Genomic DNA, 27885 nt, shown 5'->3' with positions numbered 1-27885 from the left:
ATGGTGCCCTGTCAAGTATCATCAGTCTCTAGAGCCCATAGGTGTTCAGATAAGAGGAGTATAGCGTTAGTGTTTAGCAGCACCCAACCTCCCAGATGAGTCCTATTATGAGGATTACTCTTTGGTTGGCAGAACTGAACATGGTGGTTTGCACTTGGGTTCTGGTGGCGCAGGCGCAGGAGCAGCCAGCTGTGGCAGCGCATTAGTTTTGGCGCAAGCGAGCCTATGCTGCAGGGTCACTTTTGGCTGGTCAGGGAAGAAATAATGATATCACCTTCTTCCCCCTCCCCAATCTTTTTTTTTCCCCTTTACAAATTTCCCCCTTTCCCCTTATCTCCTTCCCTTCTCGTCTTCTTTCATTAAACCCTCCTAAGGCATGTTATTTGAAAGCAATTGAGACGCAACCAAACTTTGCAGTAGCTTGGAGTAATCTCGGCTGTGTTTTCAATGCACAAGGGGAGATTTGGCTAGCAATTCATCACTTTGAAAAGGTTAGTCATTAATAATTGATATTTATAAAATGTTTATGTGTACAGAATGTTCTTACTAGAATAAAACAGTAGGCATTTGCTTAAGCAGCTGTGTAATATTGTTTCCTTGATAGTATTGCAGCATTTGCAGGTGGCATATAATATGACAGGTTTTTGAGATTTATATTGAAAATGCTTTTTTATTTATTATAATTTTTTTTCTTTTGAGAGTGGGTTTCACTCTGTATAGAATGGCTTGGAATTTACTTTGTGTCTCAGGTTGGCCTTCAACCTAGTGGCAGTCCTTAAGCCTCCTGAGTGCACAAGTGAACTACCACATCTGGCTTTAAAATGACTCTGTTTTTCCTCAGAGTGAAGCGATAGTACGGCTTATAGAGGGATGTTTGCCACATGAGGGAGAATACTGGAGGGTTCAGAGTATCCTGCTGAAAAAGCTGTTTCCAAGTCTAGAATAGGACACACTGCAGCATTGTCTGGAATAACTTGTCATACCAGAAGGCAAGGAAGTATCTATTCACTTATTCATACACTTGACTTTCTCTTTTTTTCCGAGACAGGGTTTCTCCATGTAGCTTTGGAGCCTGTCCTAGAACTCGCTCTGTAGACCAAGCTGGCCTCCAACTCACAGAGATCTACCTATCTCTGCTTCCCAAGTGCTGGGATTAAAGATGTGTGCCACCACTACCTGGCTATCTTTATTTATTTATTTTTTTTTTAAAAAGGGCCCAATAGCTAAGTAAGGCTTTCAGTTTAACTCTTTAAAGACTCATTTACTTTTATGTGTGTGAGTGGAAGTATGTCTGTCACCATGTGTGTGTGCACTGCAGAGGCACTAGAGCTGGAGTTACAGATTGTGATCCACCATGTGGGTGCTGTGAGCTGAAACAGGGTTGGTTTTTTTTTGGGGGGGGTGTTTCGAGACAGGATTTCTCTGTAGCTTTGGAACCTGCCCTTGGAACTATAGTCTTTGAGAAGCTAACTTAATAGCTAAGGGGTTTAAGAGCATTAGCTGTTGTTCCAGAGGGTCCAGGTTCGATTATCAACACCCACATGGTAGTATATGACCTCTTGTAACTCCAGTTTCAGGGGATCTGAAGCCCTCTCTGTCTTCTGAGGGTACCAAGCACACATGTAAGTAGAAGAGATACATGCAGACAAAACACCCATACATATTAAAAAAAAAAAAAAGTTGAGCTGGTCTTAGTGGCACATGCCTTTAATCCTGCAGAGGCAGGCAGATTTCTATGAGTTCGAATCTACCCTAGTCTACATAGTGAGTTCCAGGACAACCAGAGTCACATAGTGAGACCCTGTCTCTATAAAACAAAAACAAGAAACGAACCAACTAACCAAAAAAAGTTTCTAGGATATGTATGGAGCAGATAGACATGTTAAAAGATAGCTGAGGGGTTTCATCAGCAAAAATGTCAACTATGAGCTGATAGGACACTGATCTGAGTTTTCTTTTCAGCAAGGTGCAGGACTAAAAGATGTAAATTAAATCTGGATGATTGAAAGAGATAGGTACTTCTTTTAGTACATTGCCTACTGCTCTTGTTACATTATTCTAAATAAAGTTGCTTTTATTCTTTTTTTGTTTCTTTTGAGACAGGGTTTCTCTGTAGCTTTGCAGCCTGTCCTGGAACTTGCTTTGTAGACCAGGCTGGCCTTGAACTCACAGAGATCCACCTGTCTCAGCCTCCCAAGTACTGGGATCAAAGACCTGTGCTACCACCACGCAGCTGGCTGCTTTTTTGTTTTTACAATTTTTTTTTTCGAGACAGGGTTTTTCTGCAGCTTTTGGAGCCTGTCCTGGAACTAGCTCTTGTAGATCAGGCTGGCCTTGAACTCACAGAGATCCGCCTGCCTCTGCCTCCCTAGTATTGGGATTAGAGGTGTGCGCCACCACTGCCCGACAAAATTTTGGTGTTTTTTTTTTTTTTTTCCCCCGAGGCAGGGTTTCTCTGTGGTTTTGGAGCCTGTCCTGGAACTAGCTCTTGTAGACCAGGCTGGTCTTGAACTCACAGAGATCCGCCTGCCTCTGCCTCCTGAGTGCTGGGATTAAAGGCGTGCGCCCCCCCCCCACTGTCCGGCCTACAAAAAGATTCATTTGGCGATGTATTTGTGTACTTGCCTGCACATGTGTGCAGATAACTCATGGAGGCTAGACGAGGGTGTGGGATCCCCTGGCTGGAGTTAATAAGCTCTTGTGTGCCACCTGACATGGGTCATGGGAACCAAACTCAGTTCTCTGAAAGACCAACAAGCATCCTTAACCATTGACCTATCTCCCTATGTTTTCTTTTTTGTAAGCATTTAAAAAAATATCCAGGTGCCACATGACTTTAGTCCAAGCATTCAGAAGGCAGAGGGAATCATCTCTGTGAGTTAAGGTATATGTATAGTCCTGTCTTTAATCCCAGCTCCAGAGAGGAATTTAAAATGGGAGGAGACAGCTCTCACACACAATCTCATTCTGAGATTCCTGGAGGCAGGATTGCCATTTTCAGACTGAGGTAGAGATGAATGCCAGTGGCTGGCTGTTTAGCTTTTTTTTTTTAATGGTTTTGGAGACAGGGTTTTGCTGTAGTTTTAGAGCCTGCCTTGGAACTAGCTCTTGTAGGCCAGGCTAGCCTTGAACTCACAGAAATATGCCTGCCTCTGCCTCCCAAATGCTGGGATTAAAGGCGTGTGCCACCACCACCTGGCTCTGTTTTGCTTTTCTAATCTTCAGGGTGAACCCTATTAGCACTCTCTCTCTCTCTTTTAAATTAATCATGCTGCAGACAGGGTTTCTTTGAGTAGTCTTGGCTATCCTAGAACTAAGTTCTGTCGACCAGGCTGGCCTCTGAGTACTGGCATTAAAGGCGTGCACCACCACTGCTTGGATTTACTTTTTAATTATGTGTTTGTGTGTGGTTGTGTGTTCGAATGTGCAGGTGCCATTGGAGGCCAGAAAAAAGTGTTGGGTTTCCTGAAGTTATAAGTGATTGTTGAGCCTCCTGCTAGAAATTTAAGAATTGAACTCTGGTCCTCTTAACTTCTGAGCTGTCTCTTCACCCCACTTACATGCCTGTCTCTGCCTCCTTCGTGCTGGTATTAAAGGCACTTGCCACCAAGTCCAGTTCATTTTTTAAGATAATGATAGTGTGGTATGTTTGAGTGAGAAAACATTCTTGTCACCTCCCTAGAATTTATAATTTTTTTTGTTTTTTTTCGAGACAGGGTTTCTCTGTAGCTTTGGTGCCTGTCCCAGAACTAGCTCTTGTAAACCAGGCTGGCCTCGAACTCCCAGAGATCCACCTGCCTCTGCCTCCTGAGTGCTGGGATTAAAGGTGTGTGCCACCACTGCCCGGCTAGAATTTATAATTTTAAATGGGATGAGATGTTTGAGATTTGCTTCAAAATTATCTGGCGGAAAGGGGAGTAGATACATAATAAATGAAAGCCAGCATGATTGTTGAATTTATAAAGATGATGAGCCATGACATGTGTTTGTTGCCTACAAGAAATTTTTAAGAGGGCCAGGTGTGATTTATGCCTATTAATCTTAGCACTTGGGAGGCTGAGGCAGGAGGATTGTTGTGAGTTCTGGGCCACACTGGGCTACAAAGTAAATTCTAGGATAGTAATAGAGTTAGACCTTTCCTCAAAGCAAAAGTTAAAGTTTTCAGGCTAGATATCTATGACTATAGATAATCTAAGCTAAGTGTGTCATGCCTTTATCTGATAGAGACTTGTTTATTATCTATATAAAGAAGTGTTTCTAGGAATTTTTAAAATATTTAAAATTATTACATTTATCTTTTCAGTGTTTTGGTTAAATTTATACTTACCATTCTAGAGGGATATTTTTCTAGAGCTCTTGGTATAGGTATACTAGGCTAGCATTCTACCAATGAGCACCAGACTATCATTTGCTTATTTGGAGAAAGTGTCTCATATATCCCCAGGCTGCCTTCAGACTCACTTTGTAGTTGAAGATGACGTGAACGCCACATCTTCCTACTTCCACCTCCCAACTGCTTGGATTAGAGGCTGTGCCTTGCTTGGCTTAATGTTACAGTTCTAATTACATATCTTAGTAAGGACTTGCTGGGTCGTGTGTTTATGTAACAGAGTTACATACTTAAGAGCTCATTGCTTGTTTCTGCCCCCATCTTTTAGAAATGTTAGCCTGACTGACTGAATAAAATTGGGCCAATCATTAGAAATAGTCTGCTTGTATGCTGCTTCATTCCTTTAATTCCAGCGTTTGGGAGGCAGAGGCAGGTGGATCTTTGAGTTTGAGGCAGCCTGGCCAGAGCTACATAGTGAAACCCTGTTTCAAAGAACAGATAAAAGGGGGCCAGGCCATGGTGGCGCGCTCACTCAGGAGGCAGAGGCAGAGGCAGAGGCAGAGGCAGAGGCAGAGGCAGAGGCAGGTGAATCCCTTGTGAGTTCGAGGCCAGCCTGGTCTACAAGAGCTAGTTCCAGGATAGCTAGGACTGTTACACAGAGAAGGCCTGTCTCAAAAAACCAACCAACCAACCAAACAAACAAACAGATAAAAGGAAGGAAGTACTGTGCTTAGTTAAGTTGAGTTTATTTTGCTCATGAGGTTTTCCTTTCTTGTGATTCAGGGAATGGAGTCTAGTAGGAAGTGCTTTGTCACTGGGCTACATGCCTAGCCCCTTTCTCCAGTTATTTTGATATTAATGAGGCTTATCGATGAAAGGGAACTAAATGAGGACTGTTTTTAAAAACAAAATGAGTTTTCTAGAAAATGTAATTGGATATCTAAAATGAATTTAGAATAAAAGCTTAATGAGAAGTTAATCTGACAAAAGCCTTTCTTTTTCTAAGTAACTGTCTTGTAATTTTTAGGCTGTCACCCTTGACCCAAATTTTCTGGATGCTTATATCAATTTAGGAAATGTCTTGAAAGAGGCACGCATTTTTGACAGGTGAGAATGTTCTGTTTGATGAATTTTCTTGTCTTTTCAGAGTTTGAACTAAAATGTGACAACAGCTTCTTGAAGTACATTTTCCTAGAGTATAGTTTTTCCCTCCTGATAGCTGTTTTCTTCTGTTTTACTTATAGATGTTGTTGGCTGACTTTTCCTTGTTGGTTTTCCTGAATGCTTTTATCCTTCCACTTAGTTCTGTTGAAATTTCCTTTATTGTAAACTGTTAGAAATGATGATTACCTTTTGGGCTAAGTTTGTTTTTTTGTTTTTTGTTTTTTTTTGTTTTTGATTCAGAAAGCTAAGTAAAACTTGACTTTAACTGTTTTGTTGAAGAAACTGCTTTTCTAATTGTGTGTGTTTGTGAGAGGGGCTATATGCACATTGGAGTCTATCCAGAAGAAGACATTGGGTGTCCTTCTCAATCCTGTTATTTTGCCACCTTCTGCCTTTGAGGCAGTTTCTCCTGGAGCCTGGGGCTCACATCTGGGCTAGGTTTGCAGTGTAAGCCTCAGTGGTCCTCCTGCCACAGCCCCTCCACCCAGTGTTGAAGTTGCATATATGTACATGACCATTAAGCTTGGTAGATGGGGGCAGGAATCCAAACTCAGGTCCTCATAATTACACACCAAGCACTTTGATCACCGATCAGCTTCCCAGCCCTGTGATTTTAAAATTTTATGTATATGGGTGTTTTGCCTGCATGTATGTCTGTGAACTATGTGCAGAAGTTGGAAGAGGTATCAAATCCTCTAGAATTGGAGTTGCAGATGGCTGTTAGCTACCATTTGGGTTCTAGGATTCAAATCACAGTCTTCTGGAAGAGCTGCCAATGCTCTTGTCCTCTGAGCCATTTTTTCTAGCACTTGACTTTTAACTTTTTTTTTTTTAAAGATTTTATTTGTTGTGTATACAATGTTCTGCCTGCATGACAGAAGAGGACACCACATCTTACAGGTAGTTGTGAGCCACCATGTGGTTGCTGGGAATTGAACTCAGGACCTCTGGAAGAACAGCCAGTGCTCTTAACCTCTGAGCCATCTCTCCAGCCCCGACTTTTGACTTTTTTTGTCAAAGGAAAATGTACATCTTGAGTGGGAATAGACAACTGTTTTCCTGTGAAAATGTTTTATAGCCTGGCACTTGGGAGTCTGAAGCAGAAGGACTGCTGTGTGTTCAAGGCCTAACTGGGGTATAGAGCAATATTTTCTCTTAAAAAACTTAACAGGGGCCTGCCTGGCTGTAGTTGCTTTCTCCTGTAATACCAGCTCTTGAGAGGCCAAGGGAAGAAGGGCTTGCTCAGACTTTCAAGCCAGCCTAAGCTATAGGGTAAAACCTTGTCTTAAAAAACAAGTGGCTCAGCCGGGTGGTGGTGGCGCACGTCTTTAATCCCTGTACTCGGGAGGCAGAGGTAGGTGAATCTCTGTGAGTTCGAGGCCAGCCTGGTCTACAAGAGCTAGTTCCAGGACAACCTCTAAAGCTACAGAGAAACCCTGTCTCGAAAAAACAAAAAAACAAAAAACAAAAAAACAAAAAAAAAAAAAGTGGCTCTTGGTGGTACACGCCTTTAATCCCAGAGGCAGGTAGGTATCTGAGTTCAAGGCCAGCCTAGTCTATAGCTTGTTCCAGAACAGGTTCCAAAGCTATACAGAGAAACCCTGTCTCGAAAAACCAAACAACAACAAAAACAAACTGAACCACACACTCAAAAGTGGAGGGCCGAGAAATTTGCTCAGTGGTAGCGCCCTTGTTTAGCATGCACGAGGCCCTAGGTTCAGTTCTTGGCACCCCAAAAAATATATTTTATAAAGGTGATATTTTTGTTATGCAGTAAAATATATCATAAGTTAATTGTTATTAGTTAATGGCATTTTTGGTATAGTATATCTGGAATTAATTGTAACAAAATACACATTCAAGTTAGTTGGATTTGGGCAGGTGAGATGGTTCAGTGTGTAAAAGTGCCTGGCATGCAATCATATTGACCTGAATTTGATCCCTGGAACCCGTAGTGGAAGGAGAGAACCAACTTCAGAAAGTTGTTTTCTGGCTTCCACATGTGTACCGTGGTTTTTGCCATTTACCAATCTGTTCATGTCATAGACAAACTTATAATAATAATATATTTAATATTAGTGGCATTTGTGTATATGAGTTTGTATGTTTTTGCTTTTCACAGAGCTGTAGCAGCTTATCTTCGTGCCTTAAGTTTGAGCCCAAATCATGCGGTGGTGCATGGCAATCTGGCTTGTGTGTACTACGAGCAAGGCCTAATAGACTTGGCCATCGATACCTACAGACGAGCTATAGAACTGCAGCCACATTTCCCAGATGCTTACTGCAACCTAGCAAATGCACTCAAAGAGAAGGGCAGCGTAAGGATTTTCAGTCTATTTTTATTTCTTTGTTACATGGTAGAAAAGTCTTCATTGTACATATTAAGTAATATTGGTTTTCTTTGGAGTTTTGGTTGATGGGAAGGAGAATACTGAAAAGTATCCATTTTGTGGTGTATTTACCAGCCATTAGGCTCAAAATGATGCAGTTACTTAAATTACTAGAACATAAGTGGTTTCTCTGATTCTTCTCTGTAGTATCTGAATGATTTGTTTTATTTTCCAGGTTGCTGAAGCAGAAGATTGTTATAACACAGCTCTTCGTCTATGTCCTACCCATGCAGACTCTTTGAATAACCTCGCCAATATCAAACGGGAACAGGGCAATATTGAAGAGGCGGTCCGCCTATATCGCAAAGCATTAGAAGTATGTTGAGTACTGTGACTGGGTGTCTAGCCTGTTTGACGGTAGAGGGAAAGCAATTAAGTTTGCCTGCTGTTCACCTCTTCATTTCCTATGTAAGGTCCTATGACAATGCCAGACGTCCCTACATTGAGTTCATTACTTTGTGCATAGATGAGATCTGGACAAAGCCAATGACTAGTAAACTGAGTAAAGCTATTAAAATGAAGAGCTCAGGTCAGTGTCTAGTGATTGGTAGGTGTGGTAGGAGTTTAGAAAAGAGGCTGCATTACTCAGTGTGAGTAACAGGAAGAGAGGCCTACTTCACATTTCAAATGAACATAGGTATAAAATGGAGGAAGCAGTAGAATTTAAGCTACTAGACCCGAAGAATGAGTAAACTTGGAAAAAGAGTTGTGGGAGATAATTGGGAGATTCTGCTATTTAATGTCAGCCGTGATCGTGACTCTCTAGGTCTTCCCAGAGTTTGCTGCTGCACATTCCAACTTAGCAAGTGTACTGCAACAACAGGGGAAGCTGCAGGAAGCACTGATGCATTATAAGGAAGCCATACGGTAAGAAGTTTATAGCTTCTTTTTTCTATTTTCAGTTTTGAGATTATAGTATAATTACATCATTTCCCCTTCCCTTCCCTGCAAAACCTTCCCATATACTTCTCCTTGCTCTCAAATTCATGACTTCCTCTTCCATTAATTCTTGCGAGATGTATATATATATATATTTATTTATTTATATGCAGATATGTTTCTAAACATAATTTGTTATGTATAATGTTACTCAGATGTATATTTTCAGGTCTGACCATTTGGGATTGGATAACCAATTGGTGTACTCTTCCCTGGGGAAGAATATTTCTTCTGCTCTCAGCATTCCTTAGATGCCCTGTAGTTCTTTGTGTTGGACTGAGGCTTGCCCTAATCCACTTCAGCATCCTATCCCCTCCCCTCTTCTCTTCTTCCTCCCCTCTTCTACCCCCTCCCCTTCCCTTCCCTCCACTCCCCTCCCCTCTGCTCTCTTCTTTCTCTCCTCTCTTCTTTCCTCCCATCCCCCCTTTCCTCTTGTTTTTTGAGACAGGGTTTCTCTGTGTAACAGCCCTAGCTGTCCTGGAACTCACTCTGTAGACCAGGCTGGCCATGAACTCAGATCTGCCTGCCTCTGCCTCCCAAGTGCTGGGATTAAAGGCGTGCGCTGCCACCACCACTTGACAAAAGATTTATTTTGTGTATGTGAGTGCTCTGTTTGCATATCTGGCCTTATGCCAGAAGAGGGCATCAGATTCTACTATAGATGGTTGTGCGCCATCATGTGGTTGCTGGGAATTAAACTCAGGACCTCTGGAAGAGCAGCCAGTGCTCTTAACTCCTGAGCCATCTCTCCAGCCCTCAATGCCTGGTTTCTGTAGTACATGTAGATACCTGCTACAGAGGCTAGAAGAGGGCATTAGCAAACCTTGGAGCTGGAGTAAAGGTAGTTGTGAGCTGCACTATGTAGGTTCTGGAAAAAAAAAAAACTCAGGTCCCCTGGAAGATCAGTCAGTGCTCTTAAGTGTTGAGCTACCTCTAGCCCTTTGTTATTTATTTATTCACTTAGTTATTTTAAATTTTTTTGAGACAGGGTCTCTACATAGCCCTGACTGTCCTAGAACTCACTCGTTCTGTAGACCAGGTTGGCCTAGAACTCACAGAAATCCTTCTACCTCTACCTCCCAAGTACTGGGATTAAAGGTGTGTATAATTTAATGTCCCTATTCATTCATGCATCCATATCCATTCATCTACCCATTGATTCCTTCCTATCTATCTGTCTGTCTGTCTGTCTATTTATTTATTTATTTATTTATTTATTTTTGAGACAGGGTTTGTCTATGTAACAGCCCTGGCTGTCCTGGAACTAGCTCTTGTAGACCAGGCTGTTCTCAAACTCACAGAGATTTGCCTGCCTCTGCTTTCCAGGTGCTGGGATTAAAAGTGCGCCACCACCGCCTGGCTCCTGGTTTACATTATTTAATATATTTTATTTATTTTGTGTTCATGGAAGCAATGTGGGCATATACTGTGGTACCCATGTGAAGGTCAGAGAACAATTTACTGGCATTGTTTCTATCCTTTGTTATAGGTTCTGAAGTTTGAACTCATGTCAGGCTTGATTGCAGGTATCTTTACCTGCTGAGCCATCTCTTTTGTGGTTTAAAATTTTATTGTCATCTTTGAAAAAGATTTGTTTTACTTTTTTTTCTTTTGTTTTTCAAGACGGGGTTTCCTTCTGTGTAGCCCTGGCTGTCCTAGAACTTACTCTGTGGGCTGGAGAGTTGGCTCAGCAGTTAAGAGCATTGCCTGCTCTTCCAAAGGTCCTGAGTTCAATTCCCAGCAACCCCATGGTGGCTCACAACCATCTGTAATGAGGTCTGGTCCCCTCTACTGGCCTGCAGGCATATATGTAGACAGAAAATTATATACAAAATAAATAAATATTTTTTTAAAAAAGAACTTACTCTGTAAAGTAGGCTCACCTTGAACTCAGAGATCTGCCTGTCTCTGCTTTCTGAGTGCTGAGATTAGGCTTATCTTACTTTTAAGTATGTATATAAAATCCCTTCAGAATTCAGAAGGTGTTAGATTCTCTGTAGCTGGACATTGTTGTTGGGAAGAGAACTCAGTTCTAAAAGAATATTAAGAGCTCTTAACTGCTGAGTCTCAACTATTAAATAATGTATTGTTATTTAATAATTTATTCTTATTAATTAATAATTAAAGGTTGGCATTTGGCAGCTGCTGAAATGATTCCCTGCCTTTGGGATTCAAGCTAGGCCTCATGCTTGGTAGGCAAGTACTGTGCCACCAAACCACATTAAACCCCCTCCCTCCTCCAATGCTTTAACAACAACAAGGATTTTACACGAGATAATCAAACCCTTGTCTTTTCCTTCAGAATCAGTCCTACATTTGCTGATGCTTACTCTAATATGGGAAACACTCTAAAGGAGATGCAGGATGTTCAGGGAGCCTTGCAGTGTTATACTCGTGCCATCCAGATTAATCCTGCCTTTGCAGATGCACACAGCAATCTGGCTTCCATTCACAAGGTAATGCTGCTTATTGTGACATGGGCACCTTAGCACTGAAGTTTCATTATAGGAAACTCCTTACAAGCTTGCTTTCTTTCCAGGATTCAGGGAATATCCCAGAAGCAATAGCTTCTTACCGCACAGCTCTGAAACTTAAGCCTGATTTTCCTGATGCCTATTGTAATTTGGCTCATTGCCTACAGGTAAGGAACAATAGTCTAGTGTTTTTCTTTCTGTATTGTTACCACTTTTTAATTTTTATGTGCCATAATAATGCAAGCCTGGCTGGAGATTGTTGTTTTTTAGCAAGTGGAGGTCAGAGGGCAGTTTTCAGGAGTCATTTCTCATAACACGTGGGTCCCAGGCATTAACTCCAATTGTCTGGCTTGCCTTTTATTCTTGTCCTTTATTCACTGAGCCAGCCCCAAGATCATATTTTTAGTAGGTAATCTAACACTTTTAGGAAGTCAAATATTTGCAAAATAAATCCTTTGGTAGGTTTTCTGGGTGATCATTTCTTTTTGCTTCCTCTAGATTGTCTGTGATTGGACAGACTATGATGAGCGAATGAAGAAATTGGTTAGTATTGTAGCTGAGCAGCTAGAGAAGAATAGGCTGCCTTCTGTGCATCCTCATCACAGCATGCTGTACCCTCTTTCTCATGGCTTCAGGAAGGCTATTGCAGAGAGGCATGGGAATCTCTGCTTGGATAAGGTGACTTGTCCTTTCATTTTTTTCTGTTATAAACTCAAATGCAAATAAATAAAAACATTGTACAAATCAAACGTACAGTATGGTTTTGCCAATCAGCATGTGGTCAACATCACCCAAGTTAAGAAATAAAGCTTTCTTAGCTATTCCAGAAGTCACTTTCTAATGTGTCCTGTCTTCAACTGAACTCCCTTCAATCCAAAGGATGGGGACTTTTATTTCTTCTTTTTCCCCCTGAAATAGGGTTTCTCTGTAGCTTTGAAGCTTGTCCTGGAACTATCTCTGTAGACCAGGTTGGTCTTGAACTCACAGAGATCCGCCTGCCTCTGCTTCCCAAGCGCTGGGATTAAAGGCATGTATCACCACTGCCTGGAGAGACTTTTCATTTCAAACTCTGAACAAGTTTAATAGTGGTATTTTTCTTAAGGTGAAACTCACAGCTACACATGATGATGCAAACCTATAATTCCAGTTGAGATTATAAATCTATAATCTCAACAAAAACCTCCACCTAATACGAACATCTAAAAACCAAACTAAACGCAACAACAACAAAAGCCCCAATAGGGTTTAAATACAGAGTGTATGGTATTATATACTCAACTTTCAGAATTAGAATATGAATTGATAGAGTTTGGGGTCTGTTTTAGGAAACAGTGGTAAATTAAGATTTCTTTTTGTAAATATTTATTTATTTATTATGTATACAGTATTCTGTCTGCGTGTATGCCCACATGCCAGAAGAGGGCACCAGACCTCATTACAGATGGTTGTGAGCCACCATGTGGTTGCTGGGAATTAAACTCGGGACCTTTGGAAGAGCATGCAATGCTCTTAACCGCTGAGCCATCTCGCCAGCCCTCCTCTTCCTCCTCCTCCTCCTCCTCCTCCTCCTCCTCCTCCTCCTCCTCCTTTTTAAATACAAAAATGCTTCTTTGTCGAATTTCCTAAAATAATCATACTCTATCCATATTTCATGTTGGAGTCTGTTCAGGCATATTTTCTACACTTCAGGTCAGATATGAAGCATGAGCACTATGCAGCCACCATACACAGCTGTTTACCTTCGAAGGCGCCATTAAACTGGCCACATAAGTGAAGTTTGCTGTCTAAAGTTTTTGGTTTTTCGAGACAGGGTTTCTCTGTAGCTTTGGAGCCTATCCTGGAACTAGCTCTTGTAGACCAGGCTGGCCTTGAACTCACAGAGATCCGCCTGCCTCTGCCCCCCGAGTGCTGGGACTAAAGGTGTGTGCCACCACTGCCCGGCCACTAAAGTTTTTTCATAATTATGGGTCTATATGATTTTAGATTCTACTTTCATTTATTTCACTTAAATTTTTTTTTTTTGAGGCAGGTCTTATGTATATCAGGTTGGCCTTAAAACTCTCTATGTAGCTGGGGATTACCTTGAACTTCTGATCCCTTTTGCTTCCACCTCCCAATTGCAGGGGTCACAAGAGTGCACCAACATGTCCATTTATTTTTTGTTGTTTGTTCTGTTTTGATCACTATGTCAGACTGGCTTTCCTGTAACTCAGTGCATAGACCAGGCTGACTTCAAACTCAGCCTTCAAACTATGCCTCACCTCCTAATGATTGGGATCAATGATGGTACTATCATGCCTGTTCTTTATGTAGTTCTGGGGACAGAACCCTTAGGGCATTATACACGCTAGTCAAAACACACTACTAATCACAAGTCCCTGTTATCGGTTTTTTTCTTTTAGATAAAAATTTGCACATGACTTGACTTTGTTAACGACCATTGTATTCTGTTGGTAGATTAATGTCCTTCATAAACCACCATATGAGCATCCAAAAGACTTGAAGCTCAGTGATGGCCGGTTGCGTGTAGGGTATGTGAGTTCTGACTTTGGGAATCACCCTACTTCTCACCTTATGCAGTCTATTCCAGGCATGCACAATCCTGATAAATTTGAGGTAAGAGTAGGTTCTGGTGACTTTCTTCTGTCATCTTTGATGTTAAGCCCAGTGTTTTGAGAGGCTTGGAGCCAAGGTTATTAAGTATGCCCTCCTCTGTCTTTTAGGTGTTCTGTTATGCCCTGAGCCCAGATGACGGTACAAACTTCCGAGTGAAGGTCATGGCAGAAGCCAATCATTTCATTGATCTTTCTCAGGTAGGCAAAACACAGATCCTTTTCTTCAGATTTTAAGATTTCATAATTAAGTATATGTGTTTGGTATGGTATGTGGGGATGTGCCTGTATGAAGACAGGTGCCCAAGGAGGCCAGAAGAGAGGGTGTCAGATCGCCCAGACATGGAGTTACAGGGTGTCACATGGGTGCTGGAGCAAATGCAGGTCCTCTGCAAGCACAGCAAGTGCCTTTATGTTTTAAATTTTGAGTAAATTTGAAAAAGAAAAACCCTTTTGGTACAAAGTGGGTTTTTTTTGTATTAGGAGTTGAATGGAGGGTCTCATGTTTGTAGTTTTTGATGATGGGTATTAAAAGGAGTAACTACTGTATTTGGGCAATTTGCCCTTGTTTCCTTGGTCATTTACATTTTTATTTGGCATGACTTTTAAGTTGTACATAAAATAGAAATGTGATATAACTCTGTTTGATATATAACTTTTCTAGATACTTTTAATACATACTGAACAAAATCAAGAAGGGTAAATGGCTAAATAGCTAGTTTAAGGACAGACTAGGCTATGTGAGACCGCCCCCATCTCATTTTTTTAAAGGAGGGGGCTGCAGCAAAAAGCCCATCTATTTTTGAGTTTTTGCATTTGTGTGTGTGTATGGTCTTTTTGTTTTATTCTTTTGTAATTCACAAAGTGGGCCTTGAACTTTTGTTAATCCTCCTGCTTCAGCCACCATACCCTACTGGTTGTTTGTCTTTGTTTCTATTTTTTTTCCTCTGTAAATTTTATGATGAGTCAAAGTTGAAACCTATGGGAGAATTAAATTTGCTATGGGTTCTGTTAGTCACATATTTAGACATGAATATGAATAAGTGTGTTTGCATGTAGACACACATCTAAATGTAAATAATGGGATTGGGGACATAGCTCAGTTGGTACAGGGCTTGTCTATTATACACAAAACTCTGGGTTTGATTCTTAGTACTGTATAAACTGGGTGTTGTGACTCATACCTATAATCTCACCATTTTGGAGGTGGAGACAGAGACAGAAGGATCAGGGTTAAAGGTCATCCTTGGCTACGTAGAGTTCAAGGTCTGCCTGGGCTAGAGACCCTGTTTCAAAAACAAGGCTAGGGATGGTGTAGCTCCTAGCAGGTAGATCTGAGTTTGAGGCCAGCCTGATATACTTAGCAGTTCCGGGCCAGGCAGAGCTACATAGGGAGACCCTGTTTCAAATAACCAATAAATAACTAACTGAATGAGTAAATAATAGACATTTTCTTAGATGGGTTGGGAGAGTTATCTCATTTAATAAAGTTTGCATACCAGTATCTTTTGTAGCATGGTTACTACTTCAAAAATATGTCTGGTCTGCTTTTGATTTTTGAGACAGAGTCTCACGGTACCCCAGGCTGGCCTTCTTACTGTGAGCAGTCTCATACACTTCTGGTACATACTAACTAGGGCAGTATTCTACCCAGTGAGCTGCATTTCCAGCTTTGATTTTTATTTTTCTGAGGCAAAACTTTAACTATGTGATCAGAACTGCCTGTAAACTCCCAGTGTAGCCTAGGCTAGCCTTGAACTCAGCCTTCTTAGTGCTAGAATTGCAAATGAGAGATATCTTGAACGACTCTTCCCTCATCTATCTGCCTGCCTATCTATCTATCTATCTATCTAGCCATCTATTGATTGATTTGGCAGGCTCACTATGTGTTCCTGGTTCGTTTGGGACTATCTGTGTAGACCTCTGAAACTGTCCTGGAATTTACAGAGATCCTTGGGATTAAAGGAGTGAGCCACCACGACCTGGCTTTGAATGTTTTTGATAGATTTATCTTTATGTGTGTTATGTTTGTTTATATGTGCACCATATATGTACATTATGTTTGTGCCTGGTGCTTTTGGAGGTCAAAAGGAGTTGGATGCCCTGGAGTTACAAATGGTTGTTAACCATGTAGGTGCTGAGTTCTACATGTAGTCAGTCCTTCAGTGCTCTTGAGCACTAAGCCATCTCTCTAGCCCTGTACCCCTTTTTTGCTATAGGGTCTCACTAGGTAGTCAATCTAGTCTTCAGATGCTAGGATTATAGGCACCTGTCGCTGTATTTTTTTCCATTTTTGGCATGTGTGTATGTGTATTGTGATTAGTGTACATGTAGGTGTACTTGCAGGTTCATATGTTGCTCAGAGTAGGATGTTGGATATCTTTGGCTTCTTTTCTCTTTCTTTCTTTCTTTCTTTCTTTCTTTCTTTCTTTCTTTCCTCCTCCTCCTCCTCCTCCTCCTCCTCCTCCTCCTCCTCCTCCTCGTCTTCTTCTTCTTCTTTTTTTCTGAGACAGGGTATCTTCATAGCCCTGGCTGGCTGTTCTGAAGGTCAGCTAAACTCACTGTGTAGATTGGCCTCCAAGTAAGCTCTCTCTGCCTCCCAGATTGTGGGATTAAAGGTGTGTGCCTTCCTACCCAGCCAACTGTGGAGATCTTGCTCCTCCACTCTTGGCCTTATTTTCTCAAGACTGAAACTGACTCATCTTCCTGTCTCCAACCCCCACAGACCTGAGCTGAGGTTCCAGGTGCACATGTGTGGTCATATGTGGCTTTTTATGTGGGTGCTGGAATCCAGACTTAGGTCCTCTTACTCACTGAGTCATCTCTCATCTTATTTATACTGTTTCTCATTGAGATTATAGAGTATCAAACATCTAGTAATTGTTGTGATTGATTTGAGACAGAATCTGTTTAGCTCTGGCTAGTGGAAACTCATGATTTTGTCTCAGGTTTCCTGAATCCTTGCCTTCAAGTCTTGTAACAAAAATGCTTAGCCTCTTGTTCATCTTTGAAGGCCCATTTAAAATACTCGCTCCCTTCTGTAACCCTGTTACTAATCCATCCAATTTAGAAGGAAAGTCTGCTTCCTTTATTGTTGAGACAGGGTCTCATGTAGCTGATGTTGTTGTTTAACTGATCTTTCTACTTCTACCTCCCAAGTGCTGGGATTATGAGAGTGAGCCACTATACCCAGTTTATTCACCTCTTTTGCATCTAGGTCTGAATTCTGTTTAATCCTATTAAAACCAATCGAATTAATCTTGAGATTCTACATAGTTCTTACTGTTTATCCTGTAGATTCCATGCAATGGAAAAGCAGCTGACCGCATTCACCAAGATGGAATTCACATCCTTGTAAATATGAATGGGTATACCAAGGGGGCTCGAAATGAGCTCTTTGCTCTCAGGCCAGCTCCTATTCAGGTAAGAGAATAATCATTCACAATGTTTATTGTACTAAAAAGACAGTGGTTTTTGGTTTTCTTCCATCTGGCTAACTACCCTTGAAAACAACAGGATAGACATTCTTGAGTGTTCTTGTATGTACTAGGATAGTTTTTTGGGTGTAGACCCAGTGCCCACAGGTAAAATGTCAATGGAGACTAGCATTTCATGGTTTTATAATAAATAGCTCCTTTGTCTAATATATTTGAAGAACACCTTACCACTTACAGGGTTAGTCTGAAAAGCTGCTGGATTGCTCTTGGCCAAAGAAGTCAGCCTCCTTTATATATGTACATAAGTGATTTGGGAGCCTTTAGATGAAGATCCTCTTTTGAAAAACTGGAATAATTTGGTAGGTTTACAGATGGATAAAAGTTCTTAGTTTTCGGTCTGATTGTTTTTTAGGCAATGTGGCTGGGATACCCTGGGACTAGTGGTGCACTGTTTATGGATTATATCATCACTGATCAGGAAACTTCCCCAGCTGAAGTTGCAGAACAGTATTCTGAGAAACTGGCTTACATGCCTCATACTTTTTTTATTGGTGATCATGCTAATATGTTCCCTCACCTGAAGGTAGGCAGAAAATAATGCTATGGGGTTAATTCATTTTTCCCCTTGGATTGTCCATATGCACCCTGACAGGCATGTCAACTTTTCTTCCATTAGAAAAAAGTAGTCATCGATTTTAAATCCAATGGGCACATTTACGACAATCGGATAGTTCTGAATGGCATCGATCTCAAAGCATTTCTTGATAGTCTACCAGATGTGAAGATTGTCAAGGTCAGAACCCAGTCGGCATTTGTTACTGAAATGAACTAAATTTGTTAATTTTTTCTTATAATGCATTTCTGTTTGGATTTTGTTTTCAGATGAAATGTCCTGATGGAGGTGACAATGTAGACAGCAGTAACACAGCTCTTAATATGCCTGTCATTCCCATGAATACAATTGCAGAAGCAGTTATTGAAATGATTAACAGAGGACAGATTCAGATAACAATTAATGGATTCAGTATTAGCAATGGACTGGCAACTACACAGGTGGGAAAGACCTTAACTATGTGCCACCATCCATACATCATTTCCTTGAAGCCTTATAACCACTCTATTCTACAGAGGAGGAAATAAGCTTCTTGGAAACTTGCTCTTGTAGCTGTGTCTGGTCTTGAAAGTCATTCGGCTTCAACCATCAGGCTCCTTAGTGAGTGCCTACTGTGCTAATGCTTGTTTTTGCCTGTCTGTGCCTTTATTCTCTTACCTCTAGGCACCATATGGTTGCTTGCTTCTGTAAACTCACCCTTTTCCTGGCCAAATCCTGCCTCGCCTTTCAGTTCAGATAGTTCTTATGGGAACCAGTTACTGAACTGATCTTTTGCCTCTCTTTCCATACTCATTGGTACTTGTCTCCTGTGCTTCTGTTGTTTTGGGGTATATTGTTACATTCAGCATAGTGCAGTGTAATGTTTGTATTTGTATCCTTCAGCAAATGGAATTACTTTAGAACTCATGTCTTAGCCCCAATAATATAGTATGCATTCAGAGAGAGAGAGAGAGAGAGAGAGAGAGAGAGAGAGAGAGATGCATACTGGAAGAGGCAAATACATAGGGCAGGAATCTTAGACTTCTTAGGTGCTGACAACATTATTGAGATGTCCATACTCATGTAACAGCATAAGGCAGTCTTCGACAAGTATGGGATTTGCAAATAAAACTGTAGTTGAAGGACTTGACCATCAGTGTAAGGGGGAGTCTTGAGTCTTGGGGAGAAGAGACCCTTTGGGGAGGAGTAATTGAAATTTGCCTTGGAGAGAGGATATGATTTGGAGAAGAGCATTTATTTCATCCATGAAGAACAGAGTAAAAAAAAGCAGAAGCTTTACTGTTGGTTATGGGGTTTTTAGTACTTGTTGTTGTTGTTGTTGTTGTTTTATGAGACAAGAGTTTTTCTTTGGAGCCCTGGCTGTCCTGGAACTCTATAGAATAAACTGACCCTGGGCTGAGAAATTTACCTGCCTCTGCCTTCTAAGTGCTGGCATTAAAGGCTACCACCACTAGCCATGAAACAGGATCTGGCTATGTAACCCAGGCTGTTCTCAAACTTGGCAGCGCCCCCCCCCCTTTTTTTTTGGTTTTTCAAGACAGGGTTTCTGCATAGTTTTTGGAGCCTGTCCTAGAACTAGCTTGTGTAGACCAGGCTGGCCTCGAACTCACAGAGATCTGCCTGCTCTGCTTCCTGAGTGCTGGGATTAAAGGTGTGCTCCACCACTGCCCGGCCTGGCCTCTTTTCATAGGGCAGTTACTCTTAAGTCAAAGTAATGGTGTAACTTTTTATGTCTTAAAAGTAAACTATAGGGCTGGAGAGATGGCTCAGTGGTTAAGAGCACCGCCTACTTGTCTAAAGGTCCTAAGTTCAATTCCCAGCAACAACATAATGGCTTACAATCATCTGTAATGAAATCTGGTGCCCCCTTCTGGTCTGCAGGCATACATGTAGGCAGAATACTGTATACACAATAAGTAAGTAAATAAATAAATAAATAAATCTTTTTTTAAAAAAGTAAACTATATAAAAATATTTTCTCATTACAGTTCAGGGACAGAAGTTAAAATCTTTATACCATTTTATATATTTTGAATTGATTCTTTTTCTAAAAAAATATTTTATGTGTATCGATATTGCCTGAACATATGTCTGTACTATGTGCGTGCCTTGTGCCTAGGGAGGCCAGAAGACAGCATCAGGTCTTCTGGAACTAGAATTATAGATGCTTGCGAGCTGCCCACCATATGGGTGCTGAAGCTCTAACCTAGGTCTTCTGGAAGAACAGCTAGTGTTCTTACAGAACTGAGCCATCTCTAGCTAGCTCACTGACTCATGGCACTCTTTTTATTCTCTCTCTCTGCATCTGTCTCTTACTATGTTGCCCTGGCTAGCCATGAATTATGTTAAACCAGGCTGTCCTCAGAGTCATAAGAAATCTGTCTGCCTACAAATTTGATGCCAGCCTGGTCTACATAGCAAGTTCCAGGTTAGCCAAAGCTACATAGTGAGACCCTGTCTTAAACAAACAAGCAAACAAAAACAAAAAAACAGGCCAGGCATAGGGACACACACAACACTCTAATCTTAGCATTTGGGAAGTCTTACTGTTGACTGAAGCCTGTACATAGTGTGAGGCCTTCCTGGACGTGTGTGTGTGTTGGATGAAACCCCAGGACCTTGTGCATTCCAGATAAACACTCTGCCATGTAGATATACTCCCATTTCTTGGCTTGTTGGGGTAGGGCTTTCATATAGCCCAGGCTAGCCTCAAATCTTGATCTCTGAGCCTTCTTCCCCCATCTCCTGAGTACTAGAATTATAATTGGGTACTGCTGTGCCTTGGTTTATGCAACACTTGAATCAAAACCAGGGCTTCTTACATCTTGACCAGCTGAACCACATCTGCAATTCCCTTTGGCCAGTGCTAACTCTAAATTTAATCATGTTCTTTTTGTTATTCTAGATCAATAATAAAGCTGCAACTGGAGAGGAGGTTCCCCGTACCATTATTGTAACCACCCGTTCCCAGTACGGGCTACCAGAAGATGCCATTGTGTACTGTAACTTTAATCAGTTATATAAAATTGACCCTTCTACCCTGCAGATGTGGGCAAATGTGAGTATGTGTAGATTTGTTATTAATTAATGCGTATTGATGAGTAAAGATTATGTATTTGGGCTACCTTGCTGAAGCTTCTTTCATTTATGGACTATTATGCTCATTTCTTAGCTCCAAAAGTTGTGACATTTTCAGCTGTTTTAAATCATTTTTATTTTTTGAGATTATAATATAACCAATATAATTTCCCCCCCCCTTTCTTCTCTCCCATGTTCCCCAGGTCCAGTCCCTTTTCTCTTTTTCAAATTCACAGCTTTCTTTTCCTTAGTTGTTGTTTGCTTGCTTGTTTGTTTCTCTTTCTTTCTTTCTTTCTTTCGAGAGGTTTCTCTGTAGCAGCCCTAACTGTCCTGGAACTAGTTCTTTTTTTTTATTTATTGTTTTTTTTTAAATTTATTTATTTATTAAAGATTTCTGCCTCCTCCCCGCCACCGCCTCCCATTTCCCTCCCCCTCCCCCAATCAAGTCCCCCTCCCTTGTCAGCCCAAAGAGCAATCAGGGTTCCCTGACCTGTGGGAAGTCCAAGGACCACCCACCTCCATCCAGGTCTAGTAAGGTGAGCATCCCAACTTCCTAGACTCCCACAAAGCCAGTACGTGCAGTAGGATCAAAAACCTATTGCCATTGTTCTTGAGTTCTCAGTAGTCCTCATTGCTGAAACTAGTTCTTGTAGACCAGACTGGCCTCGAACTCAAGAGATCCACCTGCCTCTGCCTTCTGAGTGCTGGGATTAAAGGCGTGCACCACCACCGCCCAGTGCTTCTTTTTTAGTAGTAGTAATTGTTAATGGTGTGTGTATTCATGTGTATTCCTAAATATATAAATGAAATCCACTCATTCTGTATAATGCTACTTGTATTGTTTTTGAGATGAGGTCTCAATGTATCCCAGGCTGGCCTTGTTACATAGCAGAGAATAATACTGAACTTCTGTTCATTCTTGTACTTCCCAAGTACGGGGATAACACAGGTTTGCCACCACATCTGGTTATGTGGTGCTAGAAAGTAATCCAGGGCTGCCTTCATGCTAGACAAATAACTCTACCAGCTGAGCTATGTCCACAGTCATCTTCAGTTTTGATTTTACCTACTGTTGTTGTATTTTCCTCCAGTGTGTGGGGATCAAGGTCAGGGTGTGATACACAGTAGGCAAGCTCTGTACCAGTGAGCTGTATCCCCAGTCTTTTGGTGTATTTATTTTCATTTTTGAAGACAGTGTCTCTATATAGCCCTGAATGTTCTAGAACTCACTATGTAGTCCAGGCTGGCTTCAAACTTAGATCACCTGCTCTGCCTCTTGAGTTCTAGGTTTAAAGTTGTGTACCACCAAGCCTGGTTTCAGTCTTGTGTTTTTTTTAAAAATTTCATGCAATAAACATTTATTTGTTTATTCAAAGTGTTTTGTCCAAACCTGATGTCATCGAACTTTTTCTTCTTAAAGAGTTAGTAAATGAAATTTTCAGTTTTTTAATAAGTAATCTAGTCATCTCTCCTTTTTATTTATAGTATATATATAATGAAAACACTTAGATATTATATAAATTAACCCATGGCTTAGCATATCAAATTTTATTTCTAAACACTGGCTGTATGCCATACTTGGTTTTCAGGCCATAGTTTCCTAACCCCTGGCCTGAACTGATAGCAAAACTTGCTGTGTGGACATCCATATTTAACATCCTTGCAATTCTATGACATTAACCAGGAAAGAATTGGTCAATAGCCCTATTTTGCAATCAGCTCATGAGCCTGGTTTGTAGAAGTGCAATACTGAGTGTATGCGGCCAGCTGGCCCTGAGTTTGTATAACTGAAATGCTATATTTTACCTTAATGTTGTTAGAAAGAAATCATTCCTTGCTTGATCCCCCCCTCCCCATATCTGTTCTATTTGTTTGAAAGGGAAGGGTAATGTAGAAAGAGAGGAAGTGGATGAGTAAGCCTCTATTTTCCCTGAATCCTCGCTTTAGCCAAAACTTACCTAACAGTAGGCTAGTTTTACTTTTTAAAAAATTCTGCTTATGAATATTCCTGCATCTCAATATAGAGATACTAAAGTGTTTAAAAAAAACAAGGAGTTGCTTCCAAGAGTGTTAGATAAATGTATGTACATTGTATGTTTAAAAATGTGAAATAGTCTGAATTTGGAAATTTGTCTATTCTCAAATTTTTCAGAGAAGGAAGTGTGAAGTTCTGTGATATGTTGAATAAATGCACTTCTGAATCAGGAGTAGGTAAACTGGTCTGGAGGCCAAATCCACTGCTTGGCTCGTTGCTTGGTACTTTTTGATGCTGGGGTGGAACCCAGGTCCTTGCACATGCTAGGCAAGTACTCTACCGTTGAGGTACATTCCCAGCCTCTCATTGCTTATTTTTTTTTTTTTTTGATTTTTCGAGACAGGGTTTCTCCGTAGCTTTTGGTTCCTGTCCTGGAACTAGCTCTTGTAGACCAGGCTGGCCTCGAACTCACAGAGATCCGCCTGCCTCTGCCTCCCGAGTGCTGGGATTAAAGGCGTGCGCCACCACCGCCCGGCTCATTGCTTATTTTTATAAATAAAACTTTGACACATGGCCACATACATGTGTTTATACACTTACTATCTATGGCTGCTTTCAAGCTACAAAACAGGCAGTGACTAAAAAGCCAGTACTATTTTCTCCCTGGTCATTTATAGAAGTTTATGCTGCCTTCTGGTTGACATTAGGCAATTTGGGCAAATTTTCAAGTTACTCTTGTAATGTGGTGAGGTGGGGGATTTAAAATTTGAAGTACTGTGTATGGTAAAATGTGCCGGTACTTCAAGCTACTCTGGAGGCTGAGATATGAGAGTTGCTAGAGTCTATGAGTTTGTGGCCAGCCTGGAAAACTTAATGAGACCCTGTTCCTTAAAAACAAAAATAGGAGTAGAGGCTTACAGAGCCTCAGCGCTCCCTGGTGGCTACTTGCAGAGGGAGAGTTCTTTTCTGTGGTGGGCATTTGCCCATCCTCCAGTAACTCACCTCACCCATTTTCATGCAAGCAATCCCAACTAATTTCAGTGGATCATAAACACAAAATAACAACGGTAAAGGTGAAGGTAAGAGGGGTTCAGTAAAAATGGAAGGGGTGAATAGTGGAGGGTGGAAATGACTCTTTCCAAAAATATATAATGGAATTGTCAAAAGATTTTTTTTAAGAAATGTAAGTTAAAAAAGCAAACATAAAGACACCCACATTCCCATCTTTAACAAAGACCACTTCCTATATTAGTTCCTGCCTCAGATTGTACCCGTTAGTAACTTGACTTTTGTCTTCTAATTCTTTTCTCTGTCCTCAAACTCTCTGGGGACAGCTAAGAGAAAAGAAGTAACTCAGATGATTTAATTCATCTTTTTAAAGAAAAGACCTAGGTCCCAAACAGGCTTCTTCACTTGTTTATGGCAGAGTCTTCTTGAATTTAGAAACCTTAGAAACCTCCTGCTTCAGTTCTGCCAGGATCATAGGTATGTGCCACAATGCCCAGATTAGGTGGTGTTGGGGGTCAGTCACACTTTCTGAGTGGTTTTGGGAAAGGGCAGATGTGCTATTAATCTTTTCTTTTTCCTTTTCTTTTTTTTTTTTAGATTCTGAAACGTGTACCTAATAGCGTGCTTTGGCTGTTGCGTTTTCCAGCAGTAGGAGAACCCAATATTCAACAATATGCACAAAATATGGGTCTTCCCCAGAATCGTATCATTTTTTCACCTGTGGCTCCGAAAGAGGAGCATGTCAGAAGAGGTCAGCTGGCTGATGTCTGTCTGGACACTCCCTTATGTAATGGACACACCACAGGAATGGATGTTCTCTGGGCAGGAACACCCATGGTGACTATGCCAGGTAAGTGGCTGACAAATCACTGAATCCTTCTTTATTCGTTAACATTTTTCTTTTGGGTCGAGGGGTACTTGAAGGTGAAATTTTTTTTTGAAGGTGAAATTATATGTATTAGAAGTAATTAAGGCAGAATAATAGAAAATGGGACTTACTCAAGCCTGAATACTTGACACCATCCTCCTCGTCTTGTACTGTGTAGATACTTAAATGCAATTACCAATGATGACTATGTGACCTATAGTTCTAAGATGAGCAATTAGTATTTTTACCTTCTAGGAGAGACTCTCGCCTCTCGAGTTGCGGCTTCTCAGCTCACTTGCCTAGGATGTCTTGAGCTCATTGCTAAAAGCAGACAAGAATATGAAGACATAGCTGTGAAACTAGGAACTGATCTAGAATAGTAAGTAAACTGCCAGGAACAAACTATATGTGAAAATGTGACAAAATAAAGTCATAAATTAAGGATGATATAAAATAGATGAATTAAGTTGTATGCTCTATGGATAGAAGGGGACATAATCTAAACTCTCAAGTAATCACTAGACTTTAATAAAGAACTTTCAAAGCATCAGATGTTTTAGCCTAGTATCCATTTCTTCATAGTATTTTAAAAAACCACCACCAACAACAAAAATCACAAAAAAAGCTTAGTTGACTGAAAATGAGTGGAAATTAGAGGGATCATGCTAAGGTAAATGGAGCTTCGCCCATTCAATGAAATAGTGTTTCTAATTTGTCCCTTTGTTTTATGGTGTTTGTTTAAAGCATTAATTTTTTTTTCTGTGTGGTATAGGTGCATGCCTTTAGTCCTAACACTTGGGAGGAAGAGACAGGCGATCTGAGTTCAAGGCCAGCTGTTGTCCTCTGGGCTTTACATGCACACACAAACACAAGCATATATACCCAAATACACATAGTCCATAGGGTCTTTTTGTTTTGTTTTTTTGAAAGGAAGCATTGATAGTACTATGAATACATTTGAGTAGAGCCTAATCAATGGACAGCCAACTTTCACTTTCAATATATTTCCTTTTTTTGTTTGTTTATTTGCTTTTTGTTTTTTGTGACAGCTCTAGCTGTCCTGGAACTAGCTCTTGTAGAGCAGACTGGCCTCAAACTCACAGAAATCCACCTGCCTCTGCCTCCCAAGTTCGGGGATTAAAGGCGTGTGCCACCACCCAGCTCAGTATATTTCTGATGATATGTTAAAATCCATGACAGAAATCAACTTGGAGAGGAAAGGGTTTATTTGCCTTACATATCCATATCACAGTTCATCATGAATGGATGCCATGACAAGAACCTGGAAGCAAGAATTGAAGTGCAGAAATGGAGGAACACTGCTAGTTGGCTTGATCCCCCTAGTTTGCTAGAGGTGGTACTGGCCATATTGGCCTGGGTCATTAATCAAGAATCAAGAAAATGACCTACAGACATGCCCATAGACCATTCTTATGAATACTTGAGGTTCCCTCTTCCCAGATATGTGTGTCAAGTTGCTAGGCCAAGCAGAAAAAAAATTTTTTATATTATTATGCCACAAAAATGACTATAGAATCTAGTTCTGAGTTTTTGTTCTGATTTGTAAAATAGGTTCTCTTTGTTTTTATTACCTAGCCTGAAGAAAATTCGTGGCAAAGTCTGGAAACAGAGAATATCTAGTCCTCTGTTCAACACCAAACAGTACACAATGGAATTAGAGCGGCTCTATCTGCAGATGTGGGAGCATTATGCAGCCGGCAACAAACCTGACCACATGATTAAGCCTGTTGAAGTCACTGAGTCAGCCTGAATAAAAGACTGCGCACGGGAGAATTACCCCTATACCTGAGCCTCAACCTTCTGGGGGAAAGGGAACTAGATAACATGCTTTGTACTTATCTGTACAGTACCTTGTTGCAGATGGATGATATATAACGATAATAGAATAGCACAGCCAGACTTGCTTCCTGCATGATAGGGAGATACAAGAGATAAGAAACTGCTACTCCACAAGGAATCTCTGTAGAGTTTTGCAGTAAGCAGGTGGTGCAGAGGTCTGGAAGGTCTGGTCTCCCTTGGTCTTCCATGGGATGCTTAATGTGGAGGGAGATAGAGATTGACCAGCCATTTCGTGATTCCATGGATAGATTGAGTCTTCTGATCCTTTTTTCCTTTATATTTTGGGTATTGGAGCTTTTAAAAATGTTTGCTTTCAGGTATTTTTACTTACGTGAAGTGATCTTGATTCTTCTGAGATAAGGTTTTAAACTAAAATGTTGCTTCCTGTTTTAGTGTCTGAACTCTGACAGGGTGACAGGGACCGTGCTGGTGTAGTCTTTTTATAGGTTTTATAAACCATTTGAGCCTATATCAGTCGTTTTAGTTAGTGTCTGACCTAATGCTTGATACTGTCAGTGCTTTGTTGATTTAGACAGTGACTTAGGATTTTTTCAGCCTCTTTCCCATTTCTTTTCCCCCACTTCCTTTAAATTCTCCTGTGAGTGCTAACAAAACTAAGTCTTGTTTCAAACATCCCAGAGTGTTTCTCTTAAGCACGCCATCTGGTGCCAAATGAAAATTCTTAAGGAGTGAATATTAATCATGAAGGGCACAGTTGTGGTACTGTTATTGATAATAATGTAGATTTTTTTTTGCCTGATTTTTAGCTATTTCACCAGTGTTTAAGCCCTTGACTGCCCCTCCTATGCTGCTTCCAAAAGTGTTAGTGTGTGATGAGATTTTTACTTTCCTTTCTAAAGTTTGTTTGTTTTTTAAAGTGAGTCCTGTTCTTCCTATTTCTTTCAGCAGAAATGAAATTCCAGGTAAGTATAAGTATTCAAATATTTGATTAGTAAGTTGCAGTTATTTCTGTATATTAAATACTGTTCACTGACAGATTTTGACGTAAAAGCTCTGAAAGGACCATCTCTATACAAGCAGTTATTTTTCAGACTGTGTTAGTGTGTATCTTCTTGACTTAGTCTCTAAGTTTGTGGATTCAGCCTTGATAGTAGTGAATTTGTGTCACTACTTGGT

At 40.8% G+C, this 27885-nt stretch overlaps 2 protein-coding genes across 2 annotated transcripts in view; both read left to right on the top strand.

The window, feature by feature from the left end:
* LOC121442880 (acidic repeat-containing protein-like) overlaps positions 1-27885 on the top strand; it is a 96724-nt gene that overhangs the window by 38841 nt on the left and 29998 nt on the right. The gene's annotated exons all lie outside the window — the stretch shown is intronic.
* LOC121442849 (UDP-N-acetylglucosamine--peptide N-acetylglucosaminyltransferase 110 kDa subunit-like) lies at positions 82-27124 on the top strand. Its single transcript, XM_041644504.1, is given in 19 exon segments — positions 82-283; positions 286-491; positions 5358-5437; positions 7617-7812; positions 8060-8200; positions 8651-8751; positions 11126-11279; positions 11363-11464; positions 11796-11975; positions 13755-13913; positions 14021-14110; positions 17207-17332; positions 17759-17929; positions 18023-18139; positions 18229-18399; positions 20865-21017; positions 24618-24870; positions 25144-25267; positions 26485-27124. Coding segments are annotated over 19 exon segments (2757 nt in total). The 5' UTR covers positions 82-225; the 3' UTR covers positions 26660-27124.

The sequence above is a fragment of the Microtus oregoni genome, unplaced genomic scaffold (assembly GCF_018167655.1).
Source record: "Microtus oregoni isolate MIOR12 unplaced genomic scaffold, Mior012 000097F_ref0000449, whole genome shotgun sequence".
NCBI lineage: Eukaryota > Metazoa > Chordata > Mammalia > Rodentia > Cricetidae > Microtus > Microtus oregoni.
This window is presented reverse-complemented; position numbering and strand designations above follow the sequence as displayed.